Source organism: Electrona antarctica, assembly GCF_951216825.1.
Source record: "Electrona antarctica genome assembly, chromosome: 23".
NCBI lineage: Eukaryota > Metazoa > Chordata > Actinopteri > Myctophiformes > Myctophidae > Electrona > Electrona antarctica.
This window is the reverse complement of record NC_136804.1, coordinates 36,430,844-36,453,253: the sequence shown is the minus strand read 5'-3', so window position 1 is coordinate 36,453,253 and position 22,410 is coordinate 36,430,844. Positions and strand designations below refer to the sequence as shown.

The window sequence follows — 22,410 nt, the reverse complement described above, 5'->3', positions numbered from 1 at the left end:
TCTCTCTCTCTGTCTCACTGCCTCCACACCTCCTTTTCTCTGTCTCTCTCTGTCTCACTGCCTCCACACCTCCTTTTCTCTGTCTCTCTCTGTCTCACTGCCTCCACATCTCCTTTTCTCTGTCTCTCTCTCTGTCTCACTGCCTCCACACCTCCTTTTCTCTGTCTCTCTCTGTCTCACTGCCTCCACACCTCCTTTTCTCTGTCTCTCTCTGTCTCACTGCCTCCACACCTCCCTTTTCTCTGGTCTCTCTCTGTCTCACTGCCTCCACACCTCCCTTTTCTCTGTCTCTCTCTGTCTCACTGCCTCCACATCTCTTCTCTGTCTCTCTCTCTGTCTCACTGCCTCCACATCTCTTCTCTGTCTCTCTCTCTGTCTCACTGCCTCCACATCTCTTCTCTGTCTCTCTCTCTGTCTCACTGCCTCCACATCTCTTCTCTGTCTCTCTCTCTGTCTCACTGCCTCCACATCTCCTTTTCTCTGTCTCACTGCCTCCACATCTCTCCTTTCTCTGTCTCTCTCTGTCTCACTGCCTCCTCTCTCTCTCTCTCCCTCTCCTCCACCACGGCCAGGTTTCTCAGACGTGGACCAGACGTACGCCCAGCGCACGCAGCTCTTCGACACGCTGGTCAACTTCTTCCCAGACAGCATGACCCCGCCCAAGGGGAACCTGGTGGACCTCATCACCCTGTAGCCCCTCCCCGCTACCAAAACACGGCCAAAACGCCGCCGGCCCCTCACCCCGATGGGACTTCCCCTCATTGGACAGAGGAACGGCAAGTTATTTTTCTAGACCGCGAAACACTCTCTTGTCGCCCCGACCGTGACCTGCCTGTTGGACTGCATTGGGTCTGCTCCTCGCTCCTACGCTGGTCTTGGCTGTGGTTCTGAACCAGGTGGGCGAATGAGGGGGGCCGTGAGCACACGTGGGGTTTGACGGAGGGGGGCGCGGGGTGGACGCGAAATACTGAACAACACTGTGTTTATTTCATTACGAGGAGACAAAAAACTCAATGGCGGAGTTTTTTCTTCTGTTGACGAAGAATTCGTTTGAATTGGGAGTGTGTAGAGAGAGAACCCCATCGAACTATGCCAAACGTAGCTTTAGTGTTTAAAGATTTTCACTTGTTTTCAGAAGGTTTACATGAAGAGGATTTGCACGCAATGTTTGCTTGGCATTAGTTGCTCATGTTCGTGTAGTTATTCCCCGTTTTTTAAGTTTGTTTCCCCCCCCCCCCACCAACTCCTTTCTCTTTGTTCTCCATTTTGGAAAACATGGACATTATGTGCAGCCGACCACAAGCATAGGCATTCATCCTTGTTTTGGGAAAGGAGATGGTGAATTAAATGACATCCATTGGGTCTTGCCTGTGTTAAGATTATCGTTGGGGGCAGAAAACCTTGTATGTCCAAAACCATAACCTATATGATCCAATATAATTTGTATTTAGTGAGAAATTAGTATATATTTAATTTATAATCTGTTCATCGAAACACAGAGACAGATTTAGCCACTTTCAAACCTGGTAGTTTGAGGCCATGTCATTTTTATAGTAGGTGAATTGTTTTCACGCAAAAGTAGAAACAAATTGTAGCAGAACCAGAAATCTCACGATTTCATTGTGAGCTTTCTGGTCTGTTATTTTTTTTTGCCATTTGTGGTTTGAGTGACAATGTCTTATTAAAATAGAGCAATCATTAAAATTTAAATAAAAACATACAAGGTTTATGCCAAACAATGACGGTATGTTGAAATATCCCCTAGGTGATTCTTTTGTTGTTTTTTTGCTCGCTAACTGCCCGTAATAATCTCCATCTCTATAATTCAGATGGTCGTTCAAGACATGGGTGGTGAACATTTTAATTAATAGTGCTGTAGAAAGAATAGGGGAATAACATATAGGAATAATCCTAATATAAAGTATATAATTTATAAAAAAAATATATATATATGTGTGTGAGAGAGACTTGAGCCTGCCAGTGCCAATAATCAAACTTTTATTTAAAAAGCCGTTATTCTATTTATCCTGTTAATGTTGCCATTGCATAATTATAGTCAGTGTGATTATAAGAATGGATGAAAAAGAAAAAAAAAACATATTGTTTGAAAAGTGTTCACCATTATTTCCCATAGTCGGCGCAAGGCAGTATATATATATATACAGTATATTAATTTTAACCCATTTTGACCTGAGATCAGATTCTAAAAATGTCTGTTTGAAAATGACAGTTTTCTGAAAAAGCTATGTTTCTATGTCAGTGGTTCTTCGATTTTTCAAAAATAGCAGACCTACAAGCTCGTAGCGCGGCACTCGGTGCCGCGCTATGAGCTTGTAGATCTGCTATTTTTCAATAGCTAAAGCATAACATAATGCTAACACCAAAAGGGGTTCCCGCCCTAAAATGGGTTAAAACACACTCGAATGCACCGCGGCGCAGATGGCTCTGGTTTTGGTCCGATCCAGTTCAAAGGATTTATTGGGTTCTGATGTTCTGATGGAGTGGTCAAAGTTGGGACACGACAAGCCCGTTTTGACACATAACCTTTATTCTCTGGCTGAATGTCCTGGTCGTAGGTGATCTCTGCCCGACTTTATGCAAAATGTTGAAATTCACCTTTCCACCGGTTGGTTCCCAATGGGAACCGGTTCAGTTCTTTTTTCCATGAGCCAGAGCTCCAAAATTGGAACGTTAATTATGAATTGAGTGGGCAAAACCCTACATATATTAGATTGTTATCACCATGACACTTACACACTTATCACCAGTTGATTACTTACACGAAGACAATGATTTATTGTATTACAAATTTTACATTTTTAAATATGCAAAAAATTAGGCATTATGTTAGAAAATATGCAAAATAATAGAAAATATGAAAAACCTACACTACTGTGGAAGGGTTATCATGTATTAATTTACTTGTATTGATCCTATAAACAATTTTAATATAGGTCTAGTTTTTCCCACCAATTTTGGAGCTCTGGCTCATGGACTAAGAACCAAAAAGAACTGAACCGGTTCCCATTGGGAACCAACCGGTGGAAAAGAACTGAACCGGTTCCCACTGGGAACCAACCGGTGGAAAAGAACTGAACCGGTTCCCCTTGGGAACCAACCGGTGGAAAAGAACTGAACTGGTTCCCCTTGGGAACCAACCGGTGGAAAAGAACTGAACCGGTTCCCCTTGGGAACCAACCGGTGGAAAAGAACTGAACCGGTTCCCACTGGGAACCAACCGGTGGAAAAGAACTGAACCGGTTCACCTTGGGAACCAACCGGTGGAAAAGAACTGAACCGGTTCCCATTGGGAACCAACCGGTGGAAAAGAACTGAACCGGTTCCCATTGGGAACCAACCGGTGGAAAAGAACTGAACCGGTTCCCCTTGGGAACCAACCGGTGGAAAAGAACTGAACCGGTTCCCCTTGGGAACCAACCGGTGGAAAAGAACTGAACCGGTTCCCCTTGGGAACCAACCGGTGGAAAAGAACTGAACCGGTTCACCTTGGGAACCAACCGGTGGAAAATAACTGAACCGGTTCCCCTTGGGAACCAACCGGTGGAAAAGAACTGAACCGGTTCCCCTTGGGAACCAACCGGTGGAAAAGAACTGAACCGGTTCCCCTTGGGAACCAACCGGTGGAAAAGAACTGAACCGGTTCCCCTTGGGAACCAACCGGTGGAAAAGAGGGTCACAGTGATATCGGTTTATAAGACGCTGGCTTCTCAAACTGTCCTATTATTGGAGAACTGTCTACGGTGGAACTAATAGTGACATGAATGAAGATGCAGTGCTTCAGACCCACATTAGGAACTAACCATTAACCCATTTTGACCTGAGATCAGATTCTAAAAATGTCTTCTACATCCTGACAGTTTTCTGAAAAAGCTGTTTCTATGTCAGTCGTTCTTCGATTTTTCAAAAATAGCAGACCTACAAGCTCGTAGCGCGCCACTCGGTGGCGCGCTATGAGCTTGTAGATCTGATATTTTTCAATAGCTAAAGCATAACATAATGCTAACACCAAAAGGTGTTCCCGCCCAAAATGGGTTAACACAAGGACGTTGGTTGGTTGGTTGAGGCTTTGCCTGCTTGGATTGGAAGGCTTTGTGAACTCCTTTCTTTTTAATTTAATTATTACTGTTTGTTATATAAGCTGCTAAATTTGACAGGCTTGTGATTTTTTTCCACCCTGGTAATTACTATTATTACAATATGCTTGTGGAAGTGAACCTACTGTCTAAAAAAAATCTGTGTACAGTGATTTAAAAAAAGAAAGAAAAGAAAAAAAATGAATACCTACAGTCTTCCATATAGCTCTCAATAAGACTTAATGGGTTGTTTAATATAAAAAAAAAATATTTATTGATAAAGAAACACCCTGTCCTCTCTTGATGATACACTAAGAATAGTTGATGTATTTTTTTTTCTTTTTTTTATCAATGGAATAAGACTGTAGTCTATTTCAGTAACGTTTTTATTCCAATTATGTTTGTATCGACCTGAATTTTCAAATTGTGTAATATATTATTTCTGCAGTTCCTACACTTCCTCTCAACAACAAAAATGGGATCATTTATGATGTTTTCTATGGAAAATTCACTCCGATAATCATTTTAGGACATGTGTGCTAAGTAACTGCTAACGAATCTCTCTTCAAAACTGTTTTATTCTTTTGTTTTGTTTTGGTCAAATCAGAGTTAACCACTTTTCACCCTGGCGTTCCTATTTTAGGCAAAAATCCTCAAACATTTTAGGGCTTCAGTGGTTAAACAAACAAACAAAACAGGAAAACGTAGATGTTGGTTCAGATCTGTGGAGATTGGCTGTTAAGTTAGGCCTGACGTCGAAATATAAAAAACGTTCGCTCAAGAAAGAATATACATATTCAAAGATTTGTGCCGCATTTTTACGATTTTTCAAAAATAGCAGACCTACAAGTTCATAGCGCGCCACTCGGTGGCGCGCTATGAGCTTGTAGATCTGCTATTTCTCAATAGCTAAAGCATAACATAATGCTTAGTTAAAACACCAAAAGGGGTTCCCGCAAGAAGTTTAATATCTTAAACCCTCTACTTAGTTGAGCGATATACTTGACCCCCTCATTTTCCCCCCTTTACCAAATTTCTTCTCAGAAATTGGACAATCTAACAAACCAGATATGCTACTTTTTCCGAATGTTCGCCCCCAGAATAGGGACGCGAGGGTGAATTAACTTAGCAAAAGACGCACTTCGAAGTAAACGGTCTGCATGGAATGGCCGTTTTGTAGAGACACGCCTTTTAATCTTTATGTTGATTTATTATTTATATTCTGCCACAGTGAAATCTCCCTGGTACTACGAGGACGTCGGAAATCAATTTGCAGGCCGACTTGAGATCCTCGGCTTTCGCTGTTCGACTCAAGTGGTTGAAAATAAATCCAGAAGGAAACCGTTCTTCTAAAATGTAATCTCATCAAGTTTCCAATTGATGTTAGACCTTAGCGATTTCACTGTGCAATCACTAAAAGTCCTCAGCATTCAGTTTCATGGCCATTACCATTGTGTGTGTGTGTGTGTGTGTGTGTGTGTGTGTGTGTGTGTGTGTGTGTGTGTGTGTGTGTGTTGGGTACGCCTGTCTGTCTGCTGCTCTCGTAAAAGCTGAGTGGAGAAAGAAAGTAAGTTCTGTAATAAGTTCTGTAATATCAACATGTACTGGAACACAAGTACAAAAATCAAAGGCTACTTTGAGAATTTCTATTTATCATTTTTCACAAAACCCTTAGGGCTTATTGTGACTCTGCTTAAAAAAGATTTGTTTATTTTTGTTTATGCCTGAAGGAAATGAGAACTGTTTGAAAAAAGAAAGGAAAGCACCTTTTTGTAAAAAAAGAAAAAAACAAAATGCCAAATACACTTTTTCTTTTTTGTGTGCAAATTGTAGCGTTAAAAGATTCTTCAAATTTAGCTGGATGGAATGTTGTTTTATTTTCATCTCCTTTTCTTTTCATTTGACTCTTCCTTCCTCCACCCTGATAATAATGACTCGGGAGTAAACTGGTACTCTTGGGTCGTGAAGCACTACTCTGTGAATAACAGTAAACTGGTACTCTTGGGTCGTGAAGCACTACTCTGTGAATAACAGTAAACTGGTACTCTTGGGTCGTGAAGCACTACTCTGTGAATAACAGTAAACTGGTACTCTTGGGTCGTGAAGCACTACTCTGTGAATAACAGTAAACTGGTACTCTTGGGTCGTGAAGCACTACTCTGTGAATAACGTGAATGTGTAGAAATCCTTGTATCACATTGTATGTAATGTATATAACGAATAAAGATTGTATTTTGTTCAGGTTTTCTTACTTCACTCTCTGTGATGTTTCTTAAACCCATTTTTGACCTGAGATCAGATTCTAAAAAAATGTCTTCTACATCCTGACAGTTTCCTGGAAAAGCTATGTTTCTATGTCAGTCGTTCTTCGATTTTGAAGTGGTGCAACCACATCCTTAAGTGACTGTGTGTGGGTGGGTGTCTGGGTGTCTGGGTATGAGCACGAAAACAGCATGGTTGTTTTTCACCACCTGTGTGCAACCTAACACACATGCACATATTAACTGTATATATGGTGATTTCAGGTGTGCCAGTACAGTGACAGTACAGTACAGTGGAGGGTACAGTAGAGGGACCCCCACACGGTAACTGTCATTTCTCAACCGTTTCGGACGCGGGGCGGCTCACCGGAATCGGGACGGCACCCTGGGTGCCCCCACACGGAGTTGCACCACTTACTTCACATGGGTGTGATTTTCAAAAAATAGCAGACCTACAAGCTCGTAGCGCGCCACTCGGTGGCGCGCTATGAGCTTGTAGGTCTGCTATTTTTCAATAGCTAAAGCATAACCTAATGCTAACACCAAAAGGGGTTTCCCCCCAAAAATGTGTTTTAACATTGTGACCATGCCTGCTGTAGTGTACACATAATAAATAGTCCTGTAGTGTACACATAATAAATAGTCCTGTAGTGTACACATAATAAATAGTCCTGCCATGGATTTGATTGGAAAAAGAAAACACTTTTATTTGCAAAAATCTTACAAGAAACATCTTATTGGCTGCAGCAAAACTGCAAAAAGGCAATTGACAATTTACAAAGTTCCAGTGTGTCAGACCCCTGTTGCTTGGCTTCATCAGCAAAACAAACCATAAATATATAAAATACTGTTACATACTTTGGTGAAAAACGTCAAAAAAGGTATCATATAAAGTGAGACTGTACACAACAACACAATGAGAAACAACATAAATTGGGTGTGTTTTCTTTGTCCCCCAAGGTGATGGATTTTTGCTTCGATAAGGTGAAGCTTTGTGGTGTGAATGTAAATATATAACATTGTATGAGTGAAAGGGAAGAGAAGGGGGTTCAGTTGATTGACAGTGCAAACAATAAAAAAAACGATACAATTAAAAACAAAACAAAGTCTTAAAATGTACACAACGCTGTGTGGTTCGGGGTCTGCGATGACAAGTCAGCCTTTTCAGAATATTAATTGGCTCGGCCATGTCCAGCATCAACGATAACAAATGAAATGAAATGATTACTATATTTACCCAGGGTATCTGGGCTAAGCTCAAGAACTTGTTTCCAGCCAGGCCCTGCTCATAGAACATTTCATCGTAGTGGTTCAATGCCTTGTTCAAGGGCACTTCAGCGGTGGTAATTTTAACGTGTCGGACCGCTGATTCGAACTGGCGACCTTCCGGTATCAAGACCGCTCCGCAATCCGTTCGGCCACCGCTGCCACAGTATATACAGTATATTACAGTATTGTATAGTATCATTACAGTGTTTATTCCCCTTTGTATAGTTTCCCCAGAAACGTCCATCTTGCCAGTGTGTCTTATCGACATCGGTCGTTCTGCATCAACACGTTAAAATGTGTGATGTGTACCACTGTGGCCTTCACGGCCATCGGCAGATCCTTCTTGATACTTGATACTGTAGTAAAATCAGTCTGAAGCAAGTGGTGCAACAGCACCCCCTATTGGTACTCTAAACATCGGGACATACCGGTAGTCACATAGGTTGGAACATAGGGACATTGCTGTTCCTTCACTCAAAAATCACCAGGATGACTTAAGCCCGATTCATACTTTGGCGTTGCATGCCGAAAAAAAAGGCAAACCTACAAGCTCACTACGTTTTGCGGATGCGTGTAGGTCTGCTGTTTTTTCTGCATGTGACAAAGCATTTATTAGGCACTATTATCCTGAGGTCATTATCTATTAACGCACTAGTTCTAAAACATAAAACTGTCAGTGCTGTTGGTATTTAATTGCAGTTCTGGTTTTATCTTTCTGTCCAAAACAGTCCTGGCGTCAAGTGCCTATATGGATAATGGGATGCCCATTTTTGTCATAATAATAAGAACACTATTTATTCTTGCAATTCCCCCCCTGAGGCTTTTTCTTCTTGTAATTGGGTATAATTACCTATCGTGACGGTATTTTGGGCATATGTCATTATAGGCGAACCTTAGGCGAAAAAATATTGAAATATATATATTGACAATTCTTTCAGGAAATAGAAAAACATTCAAAAATGGCGGAAATGGAAGATGTTGGAGCTCACATTGTCGCATCTCAACAAAGTATGTAGGGCTTAAAGGAGCATTCAGTGATTTTGGTGATTTGGAAAAAACCCCGGTCCACCCCGGTAACAAGATGTGCACATGCATCTACAGTGGGGGGGAGCACGTGACAGGCCAACAGCACGCACACCAAGGCCCGCCTCTGCTCGATCATGATTGGCGGAAGGCCCCTCTCATCCTGATTGGATGAAGGCTGGGCCACCTAGCCAAAAACGAAACCTAAGGTTTTTTGACCCCAGGGGCTCACTGGGGACAGGGAGGAACTCCTTATATGGTCAGCACACTCTATAGTAGGGAGGATTATCACAACAAAACAACAAAATAAGTGATATTTGAATTAAGTGAAATTACTGAATATACCTTAAGTGGTAAAGGTAAAGTAAGTGGCTATATGTACATTTTTTAAGAATTTGGGCCTGTTTATTTTTATTGAGTGATGGTTTCCATATGGACGATCTTGTTGATAAGTTTTGCAAGATTGTTTACTTCACAAGACATTTTTAAAAAATATATTATTTACAGGTGCTTATGTATAAATCAACAGTCTTTTGGTGGGTATCAGAGAAGATGGAGGGCCTAGGCTCTACCTGAACATTTTGTCAGCGACCATTTGGTCAATTGAATTTACTTGAATCTATAGTTTATAATGTCAAATCTATTCATCCATTTAGGCCTGAGGACTATTTTCTGAAAAACCCATGTTTCTAATTCTGTCAGTCAAACAAACTCAAACTCAAACAAACAATCCTCATGTCAAGGAGGACTCCCAAAAAAAGATGTAATTGGCTGCCGACCCCCATCTGAAAATATGTTGTTCCAGGGACCTCCTCCCAGAAGCAAAGATTTGAGTTAAAAACGTTCGCTCTGAAAGAATATATATTCAAAGATTTCAGGCACATTTTCACGATTTTTCGAAAATAGCAGATCTACAAGCTCGTAGCTTGTGTCATAGAGTGGAGAATGCCATTTGGTTTAATGTCACAGAATGCACAGGGCCATGTAGAGCAGCAGGATAGATGGTTAAAATATTGTTTTATAATTGCTTTATTTAAATATTGTGAGTTTCATCTTGATTATGCATGCATGTGTTTCATTTCTGTGTGTTATATTTGATGAGTGCCGTGCGCTATGATAGCGATGGACAATGAACATTATGCCACAGTATTGTCTACCTGTCAGGTGCTCTAATTAACCGAGGCGTGTGCAGCCTATCAGACACAGACTGAGTCAAGGCATTCATTGGCCAGTGAAAACTCCACGCCCCAAATAAAAGGTGCACCCAGATCCCACCTCGGGCTCTCTCTCTCTCTCTCTGCTCAGACAGTGCCTGCTGCCGCCGCCGTCGGACCACAACAGACCTCTCTCTCTGCCCTCTTCTCTCCTCCTCTCTACCACACCGTGGGTCCGATGTCCTCCTCATCGCCTCCTCATCGCCCCCTCTTCTCTCCACCTCTCTACCACACCGTGGGTCCGATGTCCTCCTCATCGCCCCCTCTTCTCTCCACCTCTCTACCACACCGTGGGTCCGATGTCCTCCTCATCGCCTCCTCCACGTCGCTGAGATTGATCATTCTGCAATGTCAACGCTCTCATTCATTCTGAATTAAGGAAAGTAACTATATTCCTCAGTGCCATTGAGTGCGTGGTTTATTAAGGCTCTTCACTAGTGTGACAGTAAAGTGATTCACTGTCTCTCTTCCATCCAGTTTTATCAATTGCTGCTTGCTATTTTAAATGTGATGAAGTGATTTATTGATGAATTGATTTATTGTTTTGTTTTAAAAAAAGGGTACCCTTGAATTTAATTATTGCATTGTTGAATGAATTCATGATATGTTTAGATTATAATAAAATGATTTTGTACTTTTATACTTTACCCCTATTGTGTCGTGTCATTTACTCTGTATTTGGTGTGAACTGGAGTCTGAACTTTAGAGTAGTAACAAACAACTCTCCCAAAAACCTGTTACACTTGTAGATCTGTTATTTTTCCCGGTTCCCGCCCAGAATGGGTTAAATGGCACTAGGGATTTTAAACTGTGCTACGTAGTTTAGCACCAGGTCACATGTTTGTTTTTGGGCCTATAAAAAGTAGGCACAGACAGACGTCCAGCCTCCTGTTCTGTGGATCACATTTCCAAAGCCATCATGTCAGTGGTATTCCCGTGGTATTCCCCGTGGGTACCCCCCCCCCCCCCCCTATCCAGCAAGTATTTGTTGACATATAAATGTACAACATTCTCCATTCCTTCAACCCTCCTTATGCTTTGTTTTTGTTCCATTGGATGCTATAAAAGTTCCAAAAGTCTTTATCAGTGGGTTTGAAGACTTGGTGAAGGTGGAAGCAGATACAGCTCATCTAACAGAATGCAACTGAAGTTCTCACTCAGTTCTACGGGATGCATTTCTATCTGTGGAACAGCAGTGTCGGCGAGCAGCGTCGGATCAGGGTCGTGGGTGGAGGTCGTGTTTCTGTCCTGTCCTTTTGTCTCGTTCTCGTCTCTCTCTCGCTCTAGCTGTTGCCACACTTACCAGAGAGCCGCGGACGTTCTCTCTGTCGGCCAGCTTCTTTTCCGGGTTTTTAGACAGCTGGTGGATGGAAATGAAGCTCCAACCCCCGCGGCTGACTGCCGCGGGGGAGAGCGTTTCCGGGGGAATCTGTCCGTCGCGGCAGTCAGCCGCGGGGGTGGAGCTTCTTGTCCATCCACCAGCTGTCTTAAAAAAAAACGGAAAAGACGCCGGCCGACAGAGAAAACGTCCGCGGCTGTCGGCTCAGGTGTGGAAACCCCTGTCTCTGTCGGTCGTACTACTCGCCCCGGCCGGCCCCCTACAGGTGGGTGTCCTCCTCGTCGGGAAGGTGGTCGATCGGGACGATCCAGCTGTCGTTGAACTCGCCGTTCAGGGCCATCATCTTCTTCTCCTGCATCTCCGGCTGCACCTCCATCACCTCCAGCGTGGGGTTGTCGTGGTAGCCGTTCTCCACCGTGGCCAGCTCCTCTGTCAGATGTTGCTGTGGAGACCCCAAAACAATCTGTTTAACCCGTTTAGGCCTGACGTCGAAATTTAAAAAAAGTCTTTCACCTATGTTCCTATATCAGTGGTGCTCAATATTTCATGTCAAGGACCCCAAAAATATATGTAATTTGCCACCGACCCCCATCTGAAAATATGTTGTTCCAGGGACCCTCCCCCAGCAAAGATTTGAGTTAAAATGTTCACTCTGTAATATATACTCTGTAAAGATTTGAGGCACATTTTCACGATTGTTCAAAAATAGCAGACCTACAAGCTCATAGCGCGGCACTCGGTGCTGCGCTATGAGCTTGTAGATCTGCTATTTTTCAATAGCTAAAGTATAACGTAATGCTTAAAACACCAAAAGGGGTTCGCGCCCAGAATCTGTTTAAAATTAGTTAATGGAATTGTCCATGATGTGGATCGGGCCTTGTCATGAACACATTAAAAGTAACACAGCAAAATACTCAATGTTAATTTATTCATTTGTGAGTTTTGAGAACCCCCCCTTTGAGAACAACATATTTTCAGATGGGGGTCGGCGGCCAATTACAGATAATTCTTGGGGTCCTTGACATGAAAATGTTTGAGAACGACTGACATGGAAACATAGGGTTTTTCGAGAAAACTGTCAGGATTTAGAAGACATTTGTAAAATCGTCCTCATGCAGGTCGAAATGGGTTAAATGAACATGCCATGCATCGTCACTGTACCTGGTTCTCATTGTAGGGTTTGCGGTGGTGTGCGTAAATGGCGAGGCCAACGATCATGACAAGCAGAGCTCCACAAGATGCCAGGATGGCAATGAGGGTCGAGTTGTCGCCTGACTTCTGTCACAAGAAAAGGGAGAGGGAGAAACTGAGATGATGCCACCAGGCCAGGGCCTTTTCCCCAGACAACGATATCAAAATTAATGTTAGTCCAAACTTTGTTTGGTCATGGAATAAAATGTAAACGTTTTGCAACCTGTTCCTTGCGACCACACTGACCTAATATCCCACCAGGGATCTTATGTTTGCTGTATGATATCTTATATCTCAAGACCTGATGAATCCAATATAATTATATATTTATCTCAAGGTGCCGTACCTTAGCGTTTGCCTTTGTGATCTCTTCATATAACCGGGTTGCAAGAGAGGGATTCACTGTAAAAAAAAAATGAAAACAAAAATCAACCAAAACAAATATGGTTATGATGATATGTTGGTAGATGCTTATATTATATTAGGTCATACTGTAGTGTACACTAGGGCATTAAGCAACTAGTCGACTAGTTTACTAGTCCAGACTAGTTTACTAGTCTACTAGTAAATCCACTAGTCGACCTTGTTGGTACTAGTTGACTAGTTGATAAGAAAAAAAAAAGTTTTTTTTCCCCCGATTTTGTAGGCCTCAAGATCAGGTAGATTATAGTTATAGTCACCAATGTACACAGTTTTTAAATGTACAAATATTTATTTCCCCAAAAAAATAATATATATATATATTTTTTTACATAATAGGTAGTTAAACGACTAGTCGACTAGTAAATTAGGAAACTAGTCAACTAGTAAAAATGACTAGAAGTGAATGCCCTAGTGTACACCATGATTTTCCACAACAGTTCAGTGACTGGGTTTGCAGAGTGGATTGCTGAAACAGTTTAGTTTAGTTGGGTGGGTGGGTTTACCTGTGCCCTCGATCTGTACGCTGTCGAAAATGGTTTTCCCCCGGTGTTGTCGTACGGTCATAGTGCAGTTGGCAGCGTGCATGGCTTCCATCAGTTTGGTGCACACGTACCCCAGCTCCTTCTCTTCTTTGTTCTGACAATGAGACCAAACAATGTCCACTTAAAACCCATTTTGACCTGAGATCAGATCTCTGATAGGACCAAGAAAACGCATCTATAGGCGCTACTGTGTAACTGTGTGGCTACGTCCACAATGTCTGCTCCCAGGAAACTTTACTTAGGTACGTTTCGACCCTTAAAACCCATTTTGACCTGAGATCAGATTGAGATCAGATTCTAAAAATGTCTTCTACATCCTGACAGTTTTCTGAAAAACCCATGTTTCTATGTCAGTCGTTCTTCGATTTTTCAAAAATAGCAGACCTACAAGCTCGTAGCGCGCCACTCGGTGGCGCGCTATGAGCTTGTAGATCTGCTATTTTTCAATAGCTAAAGCATAACATAATGCTAACACCAAAAGGTGGTTCCCGCCCAAAATGGGTTAAAAGGGATATTTCGTTTTCAAACATGTTTTGGGGATCATTTTTACGCATACTCGGGCTTTTGTTGAGCACCCATAAAGTTTCGGTATTTAGATATTTGATATTAATTTCATCAGACAAATTTCAAACTCCCATTTTAACCATGTTAGATTCATCAAAAACACCACCTGTCCTTGGTTCTTCACCGTTCTTCACCGGGAGCCATGTTTTCTCAATTACCCTTTTCATTTATTTTTGTATAATTTAAAAAATAAGATGAAATGATAATAATAATGAAGAAAGTAGGCTAATCGAAATAACATGGCCCGCTCACGTATTGTGGGCAGTATGAGTCACCAGAACCAAGGAGGACATGCGGTGTTTTCAAATGACATTTTATATAAAATGACTAAATACTGAATCAAGCAACTATAAAGTGTACTTGAAAGTGTACTATCCTTTAAGTCTGAATTATACTTGTAACACCAAAGATTGCAACTTGTGAGCCTGTAGATCTGCTTTTCTTTACTCTGTATTGGTGTGAACTGGAGTCTGAACTTTAGAGTAACAACTCTCCCAACACACTTCTTACAGATCTGCTATTTTTCCCGGTTCCCGCCCAGAATGGGTTAAATGGCACTAGGGATTTTAAATTGTGCTACGTATAGGTTAGCACCAGGGCACAAATGTTTGTTTTGGGCCTATAAAAAGTCGGCACTTTTTCTCAGTGTGCGACGCCAGCACACAACTAAATATAATCTCACACACGTCGTAAAGTCACATTGCCCCAGATTCCAGCATCCCATTTTTATCCTTGCCCTGAACTTGTCAATGTAACAATGGTTACAAGTACTGCTGACGTGACATCACACTGTCCTTTGATCGGTGTGTTCTAGAGGGCAACGACGGGGGTCAAAGGTCAACGCTGAGGTCATGACTTCCTCTGTTCTGTGATGTGTGGATTATTCCTGGCGTTTTACAGAACGCCGCAGCTGTGCCGTGAATCCCCCCCCCAAAAAAAGAGGCTGAATGTGAAAGAGGTGTGGGAACGTAGGAAACTAGTGAAAGGCAGGAAGTGTTCCCATTAACCCATCAAGACCTGGGAACGATTCTACAAAAATGTCTTCTAAATGCTGACGGTTATCTGAAAAACCCCATGTTTCTATGTCAGTGGTTCAGTTTCATGTCAAGAACCCCCAAAAATATATGTATTTGGCCGCCGACCCCCCGTCTGAAAATATGTTGTTCCAGTGACCCCCTCAGAAACAAAGATTTGAGTTAAAAAACGTTCACTCTGAAAGAATATATATATTCAAAGATTTGTGCCACATTTTCACGATTTTTCAAAAATAGCAGACCTACAAGCTCATAGCGCGCCACTCGGTGGCGCGCTATGAGCTTGTAGATCTGCTATTTTTCAATAGCTAAAGCACAACGTAATGCTAACACCAAAAGGGGTTCCCGCCGAGAATGGGTTAAGATAGTTTTTCCACCCGCCGGCTGCGAATCCTTTATTTTTAAAGCGTGCTTCACTGTTTCCTGCCTTGAAGCTGGAAACAGAATGTCTAAGATCACATCAGTTTCCTCTTCCTGTTCCCTAGCTGGTATTTTTCTACAGTGACTTCCAATTATTCCTTCCAATTTGTGCGTTTGTGCTTGTTTGGTGCTGACCAGCGCTTTGTTTGGTCCACTGACCATATTGACATGGTGGCCATTTTGGGCTTGTGTGCACTGCCAGGAAAACTCAACATTGTACACACTGTAGTAACCCCTGTTGTTCACTACTGTGAACATGGTTAGACATTGTTAAATGCGTGTCACATTTAGGCATGGGTTGAGCTAGAGTACCACAGACGAAAAACAGTCTAAGTCCAAATTTCATTCTGACCCCTCCACTAAAAGGCCTCGTTGTCCTGAACCCTTATCTATCATTTATACATTATGGATCAATAGTGTGGACTTAGACTGTTTTTCGTCTTTGGTACTAATGTACTGGTGGATGTGATCTTCAATTTGTAAACTTAACCGTTCTTCTAATTTTTAATAGAAATGGTTTGATATGGTGTGACACATAGGGCTCCATTTTCATCACCTCTAAACCCCTTGTCCCTAAACTTCTTTGCCTTTTTTTGATATTTTGAATATTTTTGAATAGTTCAACTAGCCCAATCTACATTGACACGTTGTGAGCTTGTAGACTGGTAATTTTAACTATTCAAAATGTTTTGCAAAATAGTAAAAAAAAAAAAAAAAAGGCAAAGAAGTTTAGGGATAAGGGCTTTAGCGGTGACGAAAATGGAGCCCTTAGTGACAACTTAGTGACATCTCAAGGAATGGAGGGTAATAACTGCTCTACAGCCCGGCCTCGGCCTCCCTGGCGCGTCTCGAGCAAACCATGAATCCCTAACAAGCTCACATTATTACTATGTTGCAGGCAAAATAATAATAATAATAATATATAAAACATTATAATTAATTAAGACCACATCTTACCTCTCGTCCTTTAGTAAACTGTAAAGAAAAAAGAGAGTAGAGAATTGTTAACATTCCATTTGTGTGTAGAAAATATATAGTGAACTAGAGGTGTAAATTTGAGTATCATCACAGATGTGCAGTGATGGAAAAATCTCCAGGTAATATCAAACATGCCATTTGTTTTCTCACATATCAGCACTGGCTATCTGGAATTGTACTGCAATTGTACTACAAGATACGCATGTACCTGTCTAAATACTTCCTTAATGTTAACGAAGTCCACACCCACAACACCAGAGGGAGTGCAACGGACCATGTACAACCCGGACTACATTCCCGCTCCTATGCCACCAAAATGTGGAACGCCCTACCAACAGTCATTAAGACATGCGAATCCCTTGACTCCTTCAAAACCACTCAAGGGGCACCTACGGACGGCTGCAATTCGAAACTGGCCCCCGTAAAATCTGAATCCCCCCCACCGCCCACCTTTTTTCCCCTCACTGTATATGTTTCTTTTCCCTTTTTACCTCCTTTATGATGAATTCCTGTTCCGTTCTTGACTACCGGTATATAGAAGTGTCTATTTGTACGTCTCTAAATCATAGTCACAGTTAACAGTCTTTGTATTGAGTTTGTGCTTGAAATGTACTGTAATTCTGCAAACTGTTAATAAATATTTCAATCAATCAATCAATCAAACTTACCGATATTATCTTTGTCAGGGTTTCTATGACTGAAACTGTGGTTGTGGTTGTTGTTGTTGTTGGTGTTGTTGTTGGTGTTGTTGCTGGTGTTGTTTTGGAGGCGGTGGACACATCGGGCGGTGCTGTGGTCGTGTGGACGTACTGCAGTAGCGGTGACGTGGACGTGGCCTTCTTCTCCTCCGTGACAACAGCGATAGTAGGCAGTGTGGTCCCGGACCCGGACGGGTCAGAAGTCCTGGTGGACCCAGCTGTGGTCTTCACAGGGCTTGTGGTTAATACCGTGGTGGAAATGATATTTCCTGATGTCCCTTCATGTCAAAAGAATAAGAGAGAATGGATTATAGAATGCAACAGAACTGCATCAAAAGTGACTGGTCTGTCTCCAACATGAGGATCGTTTGACCATTGCATCCCCGTGGTAGAAATGAACAACTTTCAACCTGGCATTCTAGTTGTCGTCATTAACCCATTTTGGACTGAGGTCGATTGAGCTTGTAGATCTGCTATTTTTCAATAGCTAAAGTATAACATAATGCTTAAAACATCAACATGGGTTCCCGCCCAAAATGGGTTAAAGGCAAAAAAATAATAATTATAATAATGTTCAAAAGATTTCAAGATTTTCAAAAAAGAGCAAAAATCTAAAAGCATCACAACGCAATTTTCAATTATATCGTCCAATGAAGTATAGGGGTCCCACTGGGAGGAGACCCCGGGGCAGACCAAGGCGCAGATGGAGGAATTACATCGACTCACTGGCCTTGGAACGCCTCGGGATCCCCCCAAGAGGAAGTTACTAATGTTGCTCTGGAGAGGAATGTCTGGAGCACTCTGGTAGAGCTGTTGCCCCCGCGACCCGACTACGGATAAGCGGTTGAAGATGGATGGATGGAAGTAGGGGTTTTAGTGATTAAAAGCAGATGCAACTTACTCTGACATCACAAGACATCAGGGTAACAGGGTAACAGGGTAACAGGGTATCTTTCAGTATAGCACTAGGTTACTAGTGCTATACTAGCGACAGATAACAGAGATCCTAATAACAGATGAACAGTCAAAAGGTAGAATGTTTTGGGGGACAGAGTGGCATTCTGACGCACCGCCATTCTGACTACGTGGCTTCCGCATGCGGTTATGGGGTGCCTGATGGTGCAGCCAATCAGCTCACTGACCACATGCTCTTGCCCTGAGAGCTTACGCACGCGTAGCTATATGGGGAGGCATACTATGGTCCGATGGAGCATTGGATCGACATGCGTCCGCATCTCGGACTAGCGCCTGCTCCCGTGCTTGCGGTTATGGTTAGGTTAGGGTTTGAGGTGGGTTGTCGTTTTTCGGACCAATGACTAGTCGGACCAAACGCATGCACCCAGCTATATGCCCATAGGTGTTGCTTACAGGCAAAGAAAAACATCAGCCTCAGCAAATTCAGACACGTTCATGTTTTATGATTGGTTAAGTGAGTATGTTTACACATGCAACCAGCTGACAAACAACTATTATTATAATTCTGGCGAAAACTGGGACAATTTTGTAGTGAATGTTGCAAGCCGGGACATATTAGTGTTTTAGTGATGGTCTGTTTTTAGAATATTGTGTTCTACACCCACACTGTACCTACAGGCTCATTTGGGCCAGCACAGTGATTTATCCTGCCATTCATAACAGGGTAGTAAAAGTGCGGCCTGGGCCGTGGCTCAGCGGTCCAGGCCTGGGCCGTGGCTCAGTGGTCCAGGCACCTTGGCTGGTAATCCAGTCTGGCAGTGTGCCGCGGGTTCGACGGCCTTTACTGCATGTCACCCCCGCCCCATCTCTCTCCCCCATTTCCTGTCAGCCTACTTTCTATCCCTCCATAAAAAAATATTAAATAAAGGTGAAAGCCACAAAAAAACATTAAAATAATAAAATAAAATAAAAGGGTAGTAAAAGTGCATCCTAAAACAGTAGAGGTCATACCGTGACCCTCCGTGCTCTGCTTGGCAGTGGTGGCCGCAGTGGTTGTCACAGAGATACTAGAGTCCTCCCCCGCAGGCACGGTCAGTCCGGGCGACGGGTCCTCGGCCGGGACTATCGCTATCGAATCGGGGCTGTCCGTCGTCATGACGACCTTCGTCGGTACAGTCGTGGTAGCCGCGACGGTGCCAGGGTGCTTTGTTGGGGTGGCAGCAGCAGGCGTAGATGGTGCTGTGGACCCTGCTGCAGGGATGATAGGACCTGGAGTCGGCCGTGCCGCCGTGGGACTGTCTTTCAGCAAAACAGCGACCGTTGACACCTTTGCGGTAGGTGGTGCGTCAGTCACTGTCGTGGGCTTGGTGGTGCCTGCGTCGACAGCAGCCGCAGCGGTGGTAGCTGTGGGTGGCGTGGTAGGTTGAGGCGCAGGGGTGACTACTGACGAGTCAGGCTTGGTGGCGGGGGAGGTTGCCGGGGCGACTCTGGCTGTGGATGCGTCGGAAGGTGCGCCGGTGCTTTGTTGCTGTGGGGCGGCTGCAGTGGTCCCGGGGGCGTCCGTAGGGGTCCCGGGGGCGTCCGTAGGGTCGGCCGTGGAATTAGAGACACAGTGGAATAGAAGGCCTATGGAGGAAGGAAATGGAAAACGTTACTTTTGGGTACTGCATTAGTCTATTAATACACACTACTAGTTAGTGGTAAAGAGATAGTAATGTATTAATTTGAAAATACTACAGGTTATGTGGGTCCAGAGCCACTTACTGTACTTAACCCCTACAAGCCCCCTTTCATGACGACACCAGGCCCAGTCCCAAACACAATATTTTGGACCAAACAAATAATTACAAAGAATAAAAACAACAACAAAAAGTGTTGTAACCTGCCGTTTGATCTTCATCTTTCTAATTATTTGTTAATTCGGCCCGAACAAAATAATGATGTCATGATTTGTCACGACAAGAGTTGGCTTTGTACGAGGCTTAAAAAGGTCTTTAAATAAATACTTTTTGAAATGTCTATGAGGAAAATGAACGGAGAATCATTTCCTGGGCCCTGGTTGGGTGGTGGGACTGCGACGCTCTATTGTGAAACTATAGGTGCTCTACGAGCTCACGCGCTGCAGGGGCGGCGATATGTTGAGAACTTGTAGATCAGCTATTTTCGTCATAAAACGGTGAAACCTTTGGTCTGAATAGAGAGATAGCCACGAGCTCCAGTGACGAACCTCCAGACACTTCTTGTTCCGCTATTTATAGTCAACAGGACAGGATGTTCCAAACAATAACGTAGGAAGTTCCACACCCACCATGAGCAAAGCTTTACCCCAACACACCCTGAACAATCCTGGCTCCATCTTAAGGCTGCAACCCAGTTGAATGAGAACAATGGCCTCCAAATATCAGCAGCGGTTCCTGCCGTATGGTTCAAGTACCTAAAAGCCGTCGTGGACGGGGTCACGGGTCAGTAACCAAGTACTGTACATCTGGACGGGTCAGTAACCGAATACATCTGCTTGAATCCTGCTGACTGACCTACATGAGTGTTTGTACTTTACATGAGTTGTTTGTACTTTACGTGAGTATTTGTACTTTACATGAGTGTTTGTACTTTACATGAGTATTTGTACTTTACATGAGTGTTTGTACTTTACATGAGTTGTTTGTATTTTGTATTTTTTTTTTTATCGCTTTCACTCAACTACATTTCAGAGACAAATATTGTCCTTTTGTCTCCACTACATTTCTATGAAGGGTAAGGCGCGATTCATACTCCTATTTTAGAGCCGAATAAAAGTGGGTTCGGCTCTGTAGAGCCTACAATGTGACGTCATTTGAGGTTCGGGGGGGGCGGGGCGGTACCGTCCTAAAGTCGGCTCTTCGGTGCTACTGAAAATTTCTGACGAGCCGAAATCATTTGGGCACTACAGCGGTAAAATAGGAGTATGAATCGGCCCCAAAAGTACATTATCAATGAATAACTTCTTAAGCCATATAACTTTAAGAGATATTTTCACTTCTCAGCAATGCTAATTTTCTTCAGCCCAAATATGCATCCATTCACTGTCATTGTGGTCAGTGACTCAGTGAGTGGCAGGTGTCATGGCACCCCTCCTTGATTTGCTCATCATTTTGGCTAAGCTGCTAATTACACATACAGTATATACACACTGCTTGTGTGCTTTGAACAATTAACGGCTGCCTGCATGCATGATGCAGATGAACCAGGAGGATTATTCATTTTCTCATCCTGACTGAAAATTCACATTACTGTATACTATGACACTCACGAGTTGAAGCGTGACCCTGTCTACTTAGTGTGACGACCCTCTCCTACCCTGCCTAACATGGCCCCTGCTAGGGCTGATTGGCAGGGTGGAGTTGGATCGTCAGTGAGTCTGGACCACACCTGAGTCTGGTGTGTCCCACGCCTATAAGGCCTCATTTACATGTGGCAGCCAAATCCAGCCTGAATCAGATCTGAGCCACATCCAGATTGGAATCTGATTTGTCTAAATGAGTCATGTGACCATTTAAACCAATCGGATTTCAATCTTGATGTGGCACAGATCTGATTCAGGCTAGATTTGTTTGCCAGTGTAAATCAGGCCTAAGTGTCAATCTGCCTTCACTCCTGAGTCTTTTCTCCTCTCTACTGGTGTTTGTTTGTGTGCCTTGGTTTACACTTTACAACATTCCCACTGCACATACACTCGCACACATGCACTGCTTACACGCTGATGATCATTCATATTACTGACATATTATACTTGTGATTTAGTTAGTTAACCTTTAAATTAATATATTTGTATACACTTTTAACTGTGCCTGTGTCTCCCTTTTGTTGCAATCCTGAGTCAGATTGTAACATTAGCTCCCATATGCCCTCTCCCCTCTCCCTCGCCCCTCCCCTCTCCCCTCTCCCCCCCTTCCCTCTCCCCCTTCCCGAGGTGTGGTGTCATATTTGGGATGACCCCAGTTGACCCTGTGCCTGTTTCTTAGCAGGTGACAGCACCCCCTGATACTGCTCTTATCAGGTCCAAGGCTGCTCTTACCTCACCGGGACATTCCTAGCTAGAAGCTACAGGACACACACACACACACACACACACACACACACACACACACACGTACACACACACGTACACACACACACACACACGTACACGTATACACACACACACACACACACACACACACACACACACACACACACGAGCATCAGTGATGAATTGGCTGCTCTCCTGTGCGGTCTCTCCCCCGCGGGGCTGAGACGATCAACTAGATCTTCTCATGGGACAGAGGGTGTGAGAACCTTCTGTTTTTCTACAGCTCTTCCTTTCCAACCTTGGCTCAGTTACACAATAGGAAACAACGTCTCTTTACTTTACTTTACTGTGTGCGTGCGTGCGTGTGTGCGTGCGTGCGTGCGCGCGCATCTCACGC

The 22,410-nt window shown here is 43.2% G+C and overlaps 2 protein-coding genes across 3 annotated transcripts in view; one reads left to right on the top strand and one right to left on the bottom strand.

The window, feature by feature from the left end:
• Positions 1–6,345, top strand: part of mkln1 (muskelin 1, intracellular mediator containing kelch motifs) — a gene marked incomplete at its 5' end in the record, with an annotated part of 44,774 nt that extends 38,429 nt beyond the window's left edge. Inside the window, one exon of the mRNA XM_079494150.1 lies at positions 573–6,345. Within this exon, the coding sequence (XP_079350276.1) occupies positions 573–694 (122 nt within the window). The 3' untranslated portion in view covers positions 695–6,345. The remainder of the gene's footprint in view (positions 1–572) is intronic.
• A 691-nt stretch (positions 6,346–7,036) lies between these two features.
• The window catches only part of podxl (podocalyxin-like), a 25,603-nt gene continuing 10,229 nt past the window's right edge, over positions 7,037–22,410 (bottom strand). The window contains exons 2-9 of one of the 2 annotated variants that reach the window (XR_013788921.1): positions 18,977–19,591; positions 17,021–17,328; positions 16,332–16,349; positions 13,318–13,450; positions 12,738–12,793; positions 12,362–12,478; positions 10,083–11,642; positions 7,037–10,016 (exon numbers count right to left, since the gene is read on the bottom strand). Coding sequence is in view for 1 of the 2 variants with exons in the window: in XM_079493757.1 (XP_079349883.1) it covers positions 11,460–11,642; positions 12,362–12,478; positions 12,738–12,793; positions 13,318–13,450; positions 16,332–16,349; positions 17,021–17,328; positions 18,977–19,591 (1,430 nt within the window). In the remaining variant the exon portion in view is untranslated. Of the gene's footprint in view, positions 11,643–12,361; positions 12,479–12,737; positions 12,794–13,317; positions 13,451–16,331; positions 16,350–17,020; positions 17,329–18,976; positions 19,592–22,410 lie in introns of both variants that reach the window. The other variant, XM_079493757.1, reaches the window with a different exon arrangement.